This window comes from Ixodes scapularis, unplaced genomic scaffold, assembly GCF_016920785.2.
Source record: "Ixodes scapularis isolate PalLabHiFi unplaced genomic scaffold, ASM1692078v2 PGA_scaffold1__304_contigs__length_218370807, whole genome shotgun sequence".
NCBI lineage: Eukaryota > Metazoa > Arthropoda > Arachnida > Ixodida > Ixodidae > Ixodes > Ixodes scapularis.
In genome coordinates, this window is record NW_024609846.1 from 77,846,835 (window position 1) to 77,858,882 (window position 12,048).

General features: G+C 43.9%; 1 protein-coding gene across 2 annotated transcripts in view; it reads left to right on the forward strand.

Annotated features, from left to right (window-relative positions):
- LOC8033331 (zinc finger protein castor homolog 1) overlaps positions 1–12,048 on the forward strand; it is a 344,798-nt gene that overhangs the window by 319,428 nt on the left and 13,322 nt on the right. For both annotated transcript variants that reach the window (XM_029983036.3, XM_029983034.3), the window contains 5 exons: positions 1,232–1,322; positions 2,850–2,937; positions 6,809–6,973; positions 8,886–9,102; positions 10,088–10,389. In XM_029983036.3, the coding sequence (XP_029838896.3) occupies positions 1,232–1,322; positions 2,850–2,937; positions 6,809–6,973; positions 8,886–9,102; positions 10,088–10,389 (863 nt within the window). The remainder of the gene's footprint in view (positions 1–1,231; positions 1,323–2,849; positions 2,938–6,808; positions 6,974–8,885; positions 9,103–10,087; positions 10,390–12,048) is intronic.

The window sequence follows — 12,048 nt, forward strand, 5'->3', positions numbered from 1 at the left end:
AGATAGATGGCATTTCTTCTGCGTAGGGTCGTGAGAAGTTCAATTTGTGCGGACGTTCTGGACGACGAATTCTTCTTCTACCCAGAGATTCAGCACCGCGGACACATAAATGGCGTAATCTGATGCGCATGTGCGTCCAATGAAGTATAAAACAACTTTCTATAAATAATGACGTGGAACGCTTCTTTTATGCTTCCGGCGCTCGTGTGTCGCAATCATTGCTCTTGTCTGAAAAAGCTGCAGTAATTACTGTTATGGTAGTGGTTGAGAATGTTTAAACCATCCTAAGCACACGTTTCAGAAAGCTTAAAGCCCACACTAATTTTTGAGTAAGAGTTAAGATTGCCTGAAACTTTATACACCTGAAAACTTACTGCTATGTACAGTGATCGGCTGAATAAATAAATAACGTCGTATTTTGTAACTCATTTTTTTTTTGTAGATAACTAGCGACTTTTGTGTTTTTCCAGAAGCGAACCAGAAACTTACCTACGTCGCTTTGTTGGCTGAGTAATTGATTGCCAAACGACGTTTGCGTACTTTGTCTGAGAAACCCGTACAACCTCACAAATCTAAGCTCAATTCCTACAATTCGATGGAGCCTTTACGCAAATACTTTGTGTGGCGGCCCTCACCGTCAGCAAAGACAGTCGTACAGTTTACACCAATCTTACAGCATAAATAACCAATATCCCAAGTTGCACAGTCTTTTGTCTACGTATCGGCTCATTTGTAACGAGGCGTTCGAAGGCTTTACCGCACGCCGGTTTAATTTGTAACGCGTTCGTTTCGAAACTCAATCACGACTGACCTTTATCACGGCCGCTCTATTACATCTTAGAAACGCGTACAGGTAAATTGCCGGTAAAGTCGGTGTACTGTCCTATACAAGTGCAGTATACGCATTGATGTCGACATTGTTCGCGCTGCCCCGACAAGCGACAGAAGAGGAGCGGCCGTTTGACTGAGACCGCGCCTCTGTCGAACCTTTCTAGTGACTGGAATCGAAGCGTCGGTCGATCCATCTTTGCGGATTTGATCCCATGCAGCTTCACACCGCACGCCGCCTGTACTCCGAGCGCTTGCGAAATCCCTGCCCGGGCAACAATTCCGAGAGCGCGCGCGGCATGCGACCGCTAAGCCGACAATCGAAGGCGCCTCGTGGTATCCCCCCCTAAAAGAAAACCAATCGCGGCGAAAACTACAAGGGATGCCGCCGCTTTGGTTTCAGGTCTGATGAGCACCAACCTGGCCAACTGCCTGTCAGTCAAGCTGGAGCAGCCCAAGGCCCCGCCCATCGATTACTCCCGCTACGTCCGCAGGTAAGCGCCCGACTTCAGGACGACGTTCTCGTGGAATCGCGTTTTGGCCACGAAATCGAACGGTTTTCGTCTGCGCCGTATTACGGCGGTAGAATTTTCGTTTATTCAAATCAGGCGGCCGCGTTGTGAGAGAACAGTATACGTTTCGGTCTTTCGGATCGATAAAACTAATTTGTGAAATATTGGTACAAATATTTTTAGGAGACCTTCGGACGTCGCTTTCGGGAATGACGTCGGCGGTATTGCTCGCGAGACACGATCGAGCCTGTCCTCCGTCGTGGTAGAGGGCATCACTTTACAGATTCTCTTTGGCTTCTATGACATGAAAGAAAGCACGATGCCCCAATGCGGACCGCGGCTTTGGGATCACCACGGTCACTCTAGTATACAAAGAAGACCAAAGACTGTTAGCGGGAAATGTTTTAACAGTGTTTCCGTGACCAGTATATATGGGCCCCTGTTTGCTCGTTAATTCTACTTTTACGCGAAACAAAGTGTTCTAAATATGTGTTGTATTCTGTCGAAGACAACGCATTTCACTGTGTAAAAAATAGCGAGAAGTGTTGGACATGATTATAGATTTAGAATGTTACAAGCTTTACACGTTACGTTTAGAATAAACGAAGAAAGGAAAACTTTTTTAAAATAAAATAAATAAAACACGTCTCCAGTGGACCGACTGGACTAATATCTCGAGGGAAATTTAAACAATCTAAAGAACCGTTCTTTATTTGTGTATGTGTGTGTTACCTCGTTTTAATTATCCTAATTGACCACTGGGGATCTAACATTCTACTCGGGTAGGAATGGAAGGAGAGGAGGAAATGAGAGAGAGAGAGGCGACGCGAGAGAGCTGAGCTCAGACTGGATTGATTAGTGGGTAGAGGCGAAGTTAGCTTCCTTTGTCTCTGCTTGCTCTTCGGTTGCGTTCGAAAGAGTGAGTAGAGACAAAATTTTGCCTCTACCCTCCCCATAAACACTAATCAATCCAGTCAGAGCTCGGCGCTCTGGCTTCACCGCGCGCTTTTGTCTCCTTTTCTCCCTTTTACCTGTAGAAGATTATGATGAGCCGTCATCAGCCTTAGTGAGCCGCAACACTGGACAGGTAGCTAGCTTGTCCCCCCACAAAATTTTCTTAAATATTTTTTTTTTTATTTTAGCGAGTTTAGTTGCATGTGTTTTTGGTATAACCGTGTAAGAATAAAAAAAAAAGCGTTCTACACCGCAATTAATCTCGAGATTCATAGCTATCCGAAATTAGAAAATTGTATTCTAAGAATGCATTGTAAAAGGCCATGTTTCAAACCGCCATTACAGCCTAGAGTGAATGCTTAATTATCTCTTTGTTTGGGGTTTCGCGGGTTGGCTACAGCCTCCCGCCTGCAACAAAACAAGACCGCGACCGCCCAGTGAAGGCGGTCGTAACTGCGTACTTCGTCCCAGTGATCCATGAGCATGAGACTCGAAGCTGATCCTTTGCTTTCGGAGGAGTCCTTACATTTCCCCGTCACGCTGTCTCCCCCGCAGGTACTCCAGCGCCAGCCAGTGCGGCAGTAACTACTGCAAGGACCTCAACTACCGGGAGCATTTCCACTGCCTGGACTGCAACTCCAGAGTACGTCTAGCCTATTTTCCAGACTAGAGTCCGCGGACCGTACGTATTTGAAAGTTGAAATTCTACGCGTCGCGGACAACCTACGCGTGCGAGCTACACAGGAATTTTGTTTTTCAAGATTGTTCATTACGACGAGACGGGACGGATTTTTTGAATGAAAAAAGAGTATGTTATTGGTGGTTCATGTATAATACGCTCCTTTGTGAGCTAAGAAAGCAAACATTTGTCAAAGTGTGCCGTGTAGGCGAAGATTGTCGTGTCGACTAACCATTAGGAGAGGACTATCTAAGCAAAAACGTATTTTGGACCCTAAATTTGCTCCTGCCGACTATACACCGGGTGCGGACGAAAAATACGGTGCATTTTTGCTTGCCACTCCTGCCCCCCCTCCCCCCCCCCCCCCCCCCCCCCCCCCCCCAGGGTTCGCTTTCTAAAGTGTATGTTTTTTTAGCTTCCACAGGTTCCAAGTTCGCAATTTTATGCCTTATTTGTTTATTTATCCGTGCGCTCCTGCAGCATCTTGAAATAATTTTAGCATGGAGATGATATAAAATAAAAAGTTCTGACAATAATACAAGCGAAAGTAATTTTGATCCAACATATTCCATCCTGACGCTTTTCGAAGAAAAAAAAACCACGGCAAGACGAGTTGCTAGTTCGAAGGTGTCCCTATCATTTTGTCGAAACTCGTTTCGTGGAATTTCGTTTCGGGCACAACTTTTCACCGGCACAATCGTTTCATCGAAACTATTTACGCGAATTTCACGCTGTAGGGACATTTCGTCAAACGTATATCACCATAGTGCGCGTTAACCCCCCCTTCGGCCTGCGTCTACCACGCCGCTTCGCGGCGGCGCATTCCAAAAATGTTAACCCACCTGACCGACCTGTACACGTTGCTTCGCGGCGACAATCTCATGCAGCTTATGAAAAAATAAAAAATAAAATAAAAAGCTAATCTGAGCTGTCAATGAAACGATTTGCGATGAAACAATCTGTCGATGAAACAATCAGTTGATGAAACGTCATTTGATAGAACTGATTGCCAGCGACTTCGAAGTGGTGGTGTATCCTCTCTGACGTATCAGATGTAATGTCCTGCCCCGGTCATAGCCAACTTAACTCAATTGACGTTTTTCTTGTTCACGTATGCATTGCATGCAAGGTGACGCACAGCTCGGGAGTATGGCTCTATGACGTTGCACACAACTGTGTGATGATGATGAACGCTAAAAGGGCTGAGGTAGTATGCACGCTAGTCGATGATGTCATCCGGTGGTCTGCCATTCTGGTTGCCATTGTTTTCAGGAACGCCTGTCAAAAGTCTCACTACACTAGATCCGAGTACTAACGGAAAATAACTGTAAACAACCGTCGGTTGAAAAAAAAAAAAATTGCTGCGCATTTACAAATGTTTGACCCGGCCGGCTCCTCTTCGTTAAGCTTATCTACACGGGAGCTCACTGTCATCATGACGTGATTTGACATTGGAAAACATTTCGAAATAAGACGACGACGGCAATCGAGGAGGGAAGGGAAGAAATTTTCTTTTGAGGAGAAGGGCAGAAGCCATGATTTTGTTGCTCCCTCGCTTGCTGCCACTCACGCAATTCTTATTATATTTCTTCGACCCCCCCCCCCCCCCCCCCCCCCCACACACACACACACGCACACACACATACACACAAGCACGATATGCCGTCACTCTTAGAAACGCGTGTAGAGGGCTGTTCAGACGTCGGCTAGTTTTGTTTTCTTTCTTGTTTGCTATTGTTGTTATCCGCTTAACTTGTCGTTTTCTCTCACATCTCCGAATGTCGACTCGGTTTCTTTCGTTTTTGTGCGTCTGTGTGTGAGTGCTTTTTCGACGGCATCTTGTCGAGTTTGCGGCGGCATCCGCGTACAGCCGCTCGCGCTGAACTCAGTCTCAACTTTTTTTTTTTTTTACGAACCAGCTACCGGATGCTTCTAGGGCTTTTTATCACCTCGCTTTTACGGTCCCCGCTAAGGCAGAGGGGAAGAACGTGCCAGTGTGTGTGTGGAGGGAAAGGACCTTTAGCAACAGCCTTTCTTTTAGAATAAGAGCTGCGATGAGAGAGAGAAGAAATTCTCAAATCCCCCCAAAAGAAAAAACTGCGGCCGCTGCCGCCAGCGCTTGCCGCGGCGCGTCCACTTTTGACTTTGACGGCGTCCGCACGCCGCGCGCGAGGATTCAAGAAGAAACAACCGACGAAATAACGACAATAACCGCGAGAAACGGCCGCCGGAGGAAAGGGCGACTAACTCGAGGAGCATGCACGACGAATTTCGCCTGACAGGCCCCCGGATATAAGCGAGTGTAGCTACGAGCGTCTCGTTTGGTTCAATGTTTTTTTTTTTTTTTTCTTTCCTGCCACTAGATAAAAACAACAACTAAGGAGGTATAAAATGTAAGAGGTTTCGAGGGGGGTAAATGGTAACGAAACGGCGAAGAAGAGGGCCGAGAAATATAAGGAAAAGGACCAGATTTTCGGAGAAAAACGTGACGCCCGTCTTGCTATAGGTTGGGATAAATCTTGTTCTATATTTGTTCAAGATAAGGGGAGTCGAACCGTCGTGTCGTGAGCTGCCCATATTGTCGAATATAAACAGGGCCGTTAAAACTGTTTTCTTGCTCTCTCTCTCTCTCTCTCTCTCTCCTGTCACGCCTCCCTCATATTTCTATTCATTATTTTTGTTTAGTATTAAAATTTTTCTTCTTGTTTTGGTCTTGCATAGTCCTTTCTGTATGTATATAGAGGGTCTTTCGAGCGTTGTTTGTACGACGTCTATCCAAAGTAGCGAATAACCGCATAGCCGGGAAATTGTTTTTGTTTTGGTCATCTACGTTGTTGTTATAAATATTTTCGGTTGGGTGTTCTTTTTCTGTCTATTTACGAATAAAATAATAATAAGAAAAAGGGGGGTGGGGGGGAAGCGACAACCAAGAACAACGAGGAGCTTTTTTTTCCTTTTGCGTGGAATTGCAAAATCCATGGGAGTGCACGGCTTCGTGCGCTAGTCACAGCCCGGATAACGAGCACTATAACCGTGAAATATTGCTGGATATTCTCCGAGCTGGTGAGCATGAAGAAAAGAAAGACAGAGAAGAGGGATGTGCGATGCTAAAACGTGCTTTAAAGACCTCCGTCCTTTTTTTTTTATATATTTTTTCAACTTTTTTAACGTTTTTATTTATTAAATTTATTTTATCAGGATTTGTGTGTGTGTCCAAATTGTTTTTCTTTCTAAGTCATATCGTAGATATTGCGAAATAAATGGATGTGGTGTTGTTGAGAGCAGTCGGAATTGTGGCACCACGGAAATTTATCATATCAATGAGGCATACAGAATCAGCCAACTTGAAGATCCATAAGGCTTTGGTTGGGTGACTGCAAAGGGTAGTTGATTAACATTTATAGAGCCAAAAGCTGCCAGCGGTGAAAAAATAATAAGCGATGTGAAATGTTACAAATGCTGAAAGCTTCAAAGTGCGCCTTGGAGAAATGACGCATGAATTTGTGAACCCCCCAAAAACTCAAGTACGCATAGCGTGTAAGTAAAGCAATTACATTTTGATTTTTAAGTGTTGTTAAAAATCTGGACATAGTAGTGCTTCAAGGCAGTGAGTGCTGATGGTTGATTTACGAAGTTTCGAAATGAAGTGGCGAAAACACCTGCTGGTAATCGCCAATACACAATTTAAAGATGTATCTCGTGACGTAGCAGGCGTTTCGAGATCTATAGTTAATTTTGTATTTCGTTCACAAAAATCTGCTGACCAAGCAGTGTACCAACAAGGTCTGTTTTTCAACTTGCTCAAAAGATACTGTTTTTTTTTCTCCCACCCCAGGTGTTCGTGAAGAAGGAAGAGATGATCCGGCACTTCAAGTGGCACAAAAAGAGGGACGAGTCTCTCCAGCACGGATTCCTGCGGTACAGCCCGATGGACGACTGCTCCGAGAAGTTCCCAAACTGCGCCCACAACCGAAAGCAGACCCACTACCACTGTCTGAAGGTGAGCGAAAAGGTCACTCGTCTTCTGATGGGCACACTGGGAATCGAGGACATCCCCCGGTTTAAAGAGCTACTCGAAAGAAATTTGATGTTTAGAGTGGAAGATGACTGGTTTTCGTTTTTTACGGTTATCAGTATTCTTCACGATTGGCTTTCCAGAGATTTTAGGACGAATATGTGTTCGCATTATAGTACGCGCGAAAACAAGCGAAAAACATCGTAACCGACAGCGAAACGCCTACTCGGCATCCGATAACTCCGTGGCTAAGAGGGGGATATCGCAAACTTTCCTTGAACCTCAGGGCTCGTACACTTTTAATGATTTATAATTCAATTCGTACAACAGCGCCGTAGATGATCCGGATAGATAAAAGCACAAAGAAGTACATAAAAAGGATTGGCGTTCCGGAGGGGACAACTGATAGACAGGAGTAGGCTGTCCCGTTGTTTCTGAAACAAATGTTTAACGTCTTGCCAATGCTGCAGCTTGGTCACGACAGCATCCAACAGACAGATGCAATCCTAACGGTCCTGAAAGAGTATTCAGGTGAGAGGCGTAGAAAGCGTGAATGAACTGGACAGGTCGTACACGTGGCTTCTTAATCAAAGTCGGCATTAGAGCTGCGATGGATGGGCGGAACTCCCTGAAGTCTGATGTAATAACAACCGAGTTCTTGTGTGTCAGTTTTTTTTTCTCCAAAGCTCCATTCAGATTACGCGCTCGCTTGCCCTGGGAAATATTAGCATACATAAAATTTACAAAAAGTCACATAGTCTGGTTACGAAGTAACCGGACTACGTAACGTTTTTTCATTACCAACATCACCGCCTAAGTTCGTTAGACAAAGTAGTTCCTTTATCATTACCAGCATCACCAACTAGCCTCCTTAGAAAAGCCAATGAAATCCGCTTCCTTTATTATTTTTATTAGAACAAAAAAGGGGGGAGCGGGTGCATTGTGAAGGCCCTCTCCAGATTCCTTTGCCAGGAACCCTTTTCAGGTGTCTAATGTTGCTGTGGGATGGTTTAATGCCGGGGTCACCAAACATTTGGCTCAGGGGCCGGATCGGCGATCTGTCGCTTTCTCGAGGGTCAGAAAATAAATAAGGAAATATAAACGAGAAAACAATAACAACAGCAACTAAATAAATAATCCTTTAGACAAGCTTTTAAATACCAAATTTAAAGTTAGACTAAGCATTAAAAAAGAGGCATATAAGGTGAATGAATATATCTGCTTCATTTCTAAATCCAATATTTAGCCAATTATGACATTGCATAATAACTGGGGCCTAAAAAACTATAAATCGAAGCGCATAGAAACATTGGCATGTTCCGACGGGACAGGAGGCAAATGAGAATGATAATTCTGATGCTGACAATATGCAATAGATACGGTACAGGACATTGAGCACAACGTATACATGGAAACGCAAAGGAATTATAACATGTATAGTTACGCAGATATGAAATCGGGGACTGATAATTCACGCGCGCTTATTTTTGCGCCGGGCTGGAAGCGGGCCGCCGAGCGGTCAGAAGATCTCCGTGGAGTCGGCCCGCGGGCCGGAGTTTAGAGACCCCTGGTTTAGTTTTATTATAGAAGCAAAGACAGGACACGATGGAAGAAACAGCAGGAAGAGGATGCTCAGGATAGAATCCCCCAGAAATCTCAAGATACCCAGATAATGTTTTCTGAAGGTTGGAGAAGCGAACTTTCTTGCATCGGCTGCTATTCCAGGGAATCCTTCTTTTCTCGGTTATTATATGAATACATGCACAAGACGAGAAGGTCAAGCCTTCTTTAACCGTCGTAGCAGAGCCACAGCCAGGTTTACATTGTTGTTATGCAGGTCGACTTTGGGGAGGTGTCTTTGGCCTTAACACCTTCCCCTTTTGTCTCTTTTTTACAGGACAACTGTGACAAGGTGTATATCAGCACGTCTGACGTCCAGATGCACGCCAACTACCACCGGAAGGATTCCGCCATCATCCAGGAAGGCTTCCAGAGGTTCAGGGCCACGGAGGATTGCAATACCCCAACCTGCCTCTTCTACGGCCAGAGGACTACCCACTTTCATTGCCGCCGATCAGGCTGCAAGACAACCTTCAAGAATAAAGCTGACATTGGTGGGTTGGAATTGATGTCGGCTGCTCGCTCGAATGGTGTAGATCCTTCCTTTTTCATTTCTGAAAACAAAATTATTTCTCATTGTAGCGTTGGGATGACCTGGCGTTTTGTTTTTATTGTCTTACGAATATCTGAACATTGATTAGGGTATACAATTTTAATAGCGGTAATTGCGTTAATTTGGATAAAAATTACTGGCAACGTGCATTTTTTGAAGAATACATCAGTAGCTTTTGTTATTACATCATATTTTGGTACAACGCATTTACTCTGTAGAAAAAGGAGACCCACGGGTTTCTTTTTCGGTGCAATGTGCAAATACAAGCAAATTAAAAAAAAAGAATAAAGAAAAATGCTGGGAAGCATCCTGCAGTACGGCTCACAGCTGTCTCACAAACATTGACGTATACCTGGGAAGATGTCAAGTTCAGCAGGAGGAACGTCATCGTGAACAAAAAAAGAAAAAGTACTATTCGCAAAACTTGCGGGACTGAACATTACGGACAAACCATAAGTGCATCTTGTAGCTTTTTTTATTATCCTGTCGCTTAATCAATATAAATATAGGAGTGATGTAACTCGGGTTAGAGCCACTAAGGATACCACACTTTAGAGTAAAGACCCCGTTCACCTTGATGCTCGAAATGAAGGTTGCTTGTTGTCTACAGTTTTATCTAAAATCGTGGGAAGCGCTTTTCCGTCCTCCAGGAATGTTAGGACAGTGCGCGAGAGAGAAAACGGGATAGCTTTTTGTCCCCCTACCTAACACTCAGGAAGTCGCATTTCCGAACCGTAACGATCGCCACTAGCGATCGCTCTGCACTGAGTGCGAAATAGCGGCTCCCACAAAAAAACCGGGGAATGGACTACCAATACGCTAAGCGTATATTTTCTATTAGCTATAATCCTGGCTATGCTGGGTACATCCATCGTCTCGTTTGAGGGTCCAGTGCCAGCGACCTTATCGAGCGTCTCGCCCCGCAGAGAAGCACAAGACGTACCACATCAAGGACGAGCAGCTGAACAAGGACGGGTTCAAGAAGTTCATGAAGCATGAGCACTGCTCGTACGAGAACTGCCGCTTCTCGCGCATCTGCAACCACATCCACTGCATCCGGCCGGGGTGCAGCTACGTGCTGCATTCCAGCGGGCAGCTGTACTCCCACAAGCGAAAGCACGAGCGCCAGGACACCGAAATGGCCTACCGCAAGTTCAAGCTCGCCCAGAGCATGCTGAAGAGCTACTCGGCCGCTGGCGCCAGCGACCCGTGCATCATGTCCGAGCAGGTATGGCGTCGCCCTCTTCTTTTCCACGGGAAACAATTAAAGAGGTCAGGTTTTTGGATGACGTGAATCCTCAGAAAGCGTAACCGCGAGTTTCTCCACTAAATGTTTTGGGGAAAATGACGTCACATGACTTCATGTCACGGGACCTATACACAAATTCAGTTTCCCTGCTACGTTTAGCGGAAAAATTGACGTCACGTGACCTACAGATGCACAACTCTAACTCACCACTAACTCCAGTAATTCCGCTAAACATTTGGTTTAGTGCTAGTGGTTTAGCAACATCAGCGCTAAAGCATGTACGTTTCGCGTAGCGACATAATTGCAGGGCAATTCGCGAGATATTTTTTTCCTCCAAGTTGCTATCTGAAGAGGTCAAATTAATCGATAAGTAATCTGCATTAAAAAAAAACAAAAAAAACCCCATACGTTTGTTTAGTCTGCCGCCGATAAAACCATGCTTGGTTTCTTTAAAGGGAAAGTGACTTTGGGTGTGGTGAATGCCTCATGGTTTAGGATATGTGTTAAAGAAATGAAACTGAACTACTTTTTTACGGGAATAACTTTTTGATAATTCTCTACAGATGCATTTTATGAATGTGTAGAATATTTTCCGAATGCCCTTCAAAGTTTGTTTTAAAAACTGATTGCTAAGATGCCCTTACGATGGTACTTTTTAGTGTAAACCTAGCGCTACCGTTAAGAGAACTTCCCGAAAATTTGTCGTGAAGGTGCTGCTGGTGAATTGTTATAGTCTAACTGTTGCAACCTATAAACAAAGCTTGGTGGAGAATAAAAGTCAAGATAATCTAAATCATGATTTAAATCATGATATATTCATAATATAATCACACCATACTATAATGATTTAAATCTAACCATTTGCGAAAAAAGAATCCTGAAAATAATTCGTATTTACCGTTTGTCTATCATTTGATGCATTCGTACTTAAAATCAACGAATCATCTAGCAAGAAAGATTGGTATAAGACCGAACACGAGCAGAAATAAATGTTCTTCGGAGCAAACCGAAGAGTTGAGCTCGATGTCTACCTTCCACTTTGTTCGTCAGTTACATGACATCCTGCTGCAACTAAATCAAAACGCGAAAGAAACGAAAACTAGAAAATAAATAATTGCAATAATATCAGAACGCAAAAAAATCGATATAAAAACATCAGGCCTGTTTTGTTTTTGTTCTAGTATGGCCGGGGTTACACCCATAAAAGTTGTTAATTAAACCATAGTTCACATTTACAGTTATTCTTTCTTCCGGATCACTGGTCGGACGTATTAATCATTCAGTCCGTCATGTTGAGAAACACATCTAGTAGTAAAGAATCACGCTTTTTTAGCTTCAGTAATTTAAATAACTTCTAATTTAAATTCAGTAAATGTTTTAATTAATGAGTAAAAAAATCATGGCTTTCTTTTTTTTACTTTCCAACAAAGTCAGGAATTTGGGGCGAAGCTTCACAGGGAGGTGATGGTAAAGGTAATTTCTACAAAAAGAGCGAGAAAGTATGCCTTATGAGTGATGAGGAAACATAAAACGTAAGAGGACATCTCTTGATTTTGCTAGTACTCACATTTTATTAGATGCTTCGAAAGCTTAACAAAACGAACACGAAGCTTTCTAGTATTCTTGGTGTTGCAGCGT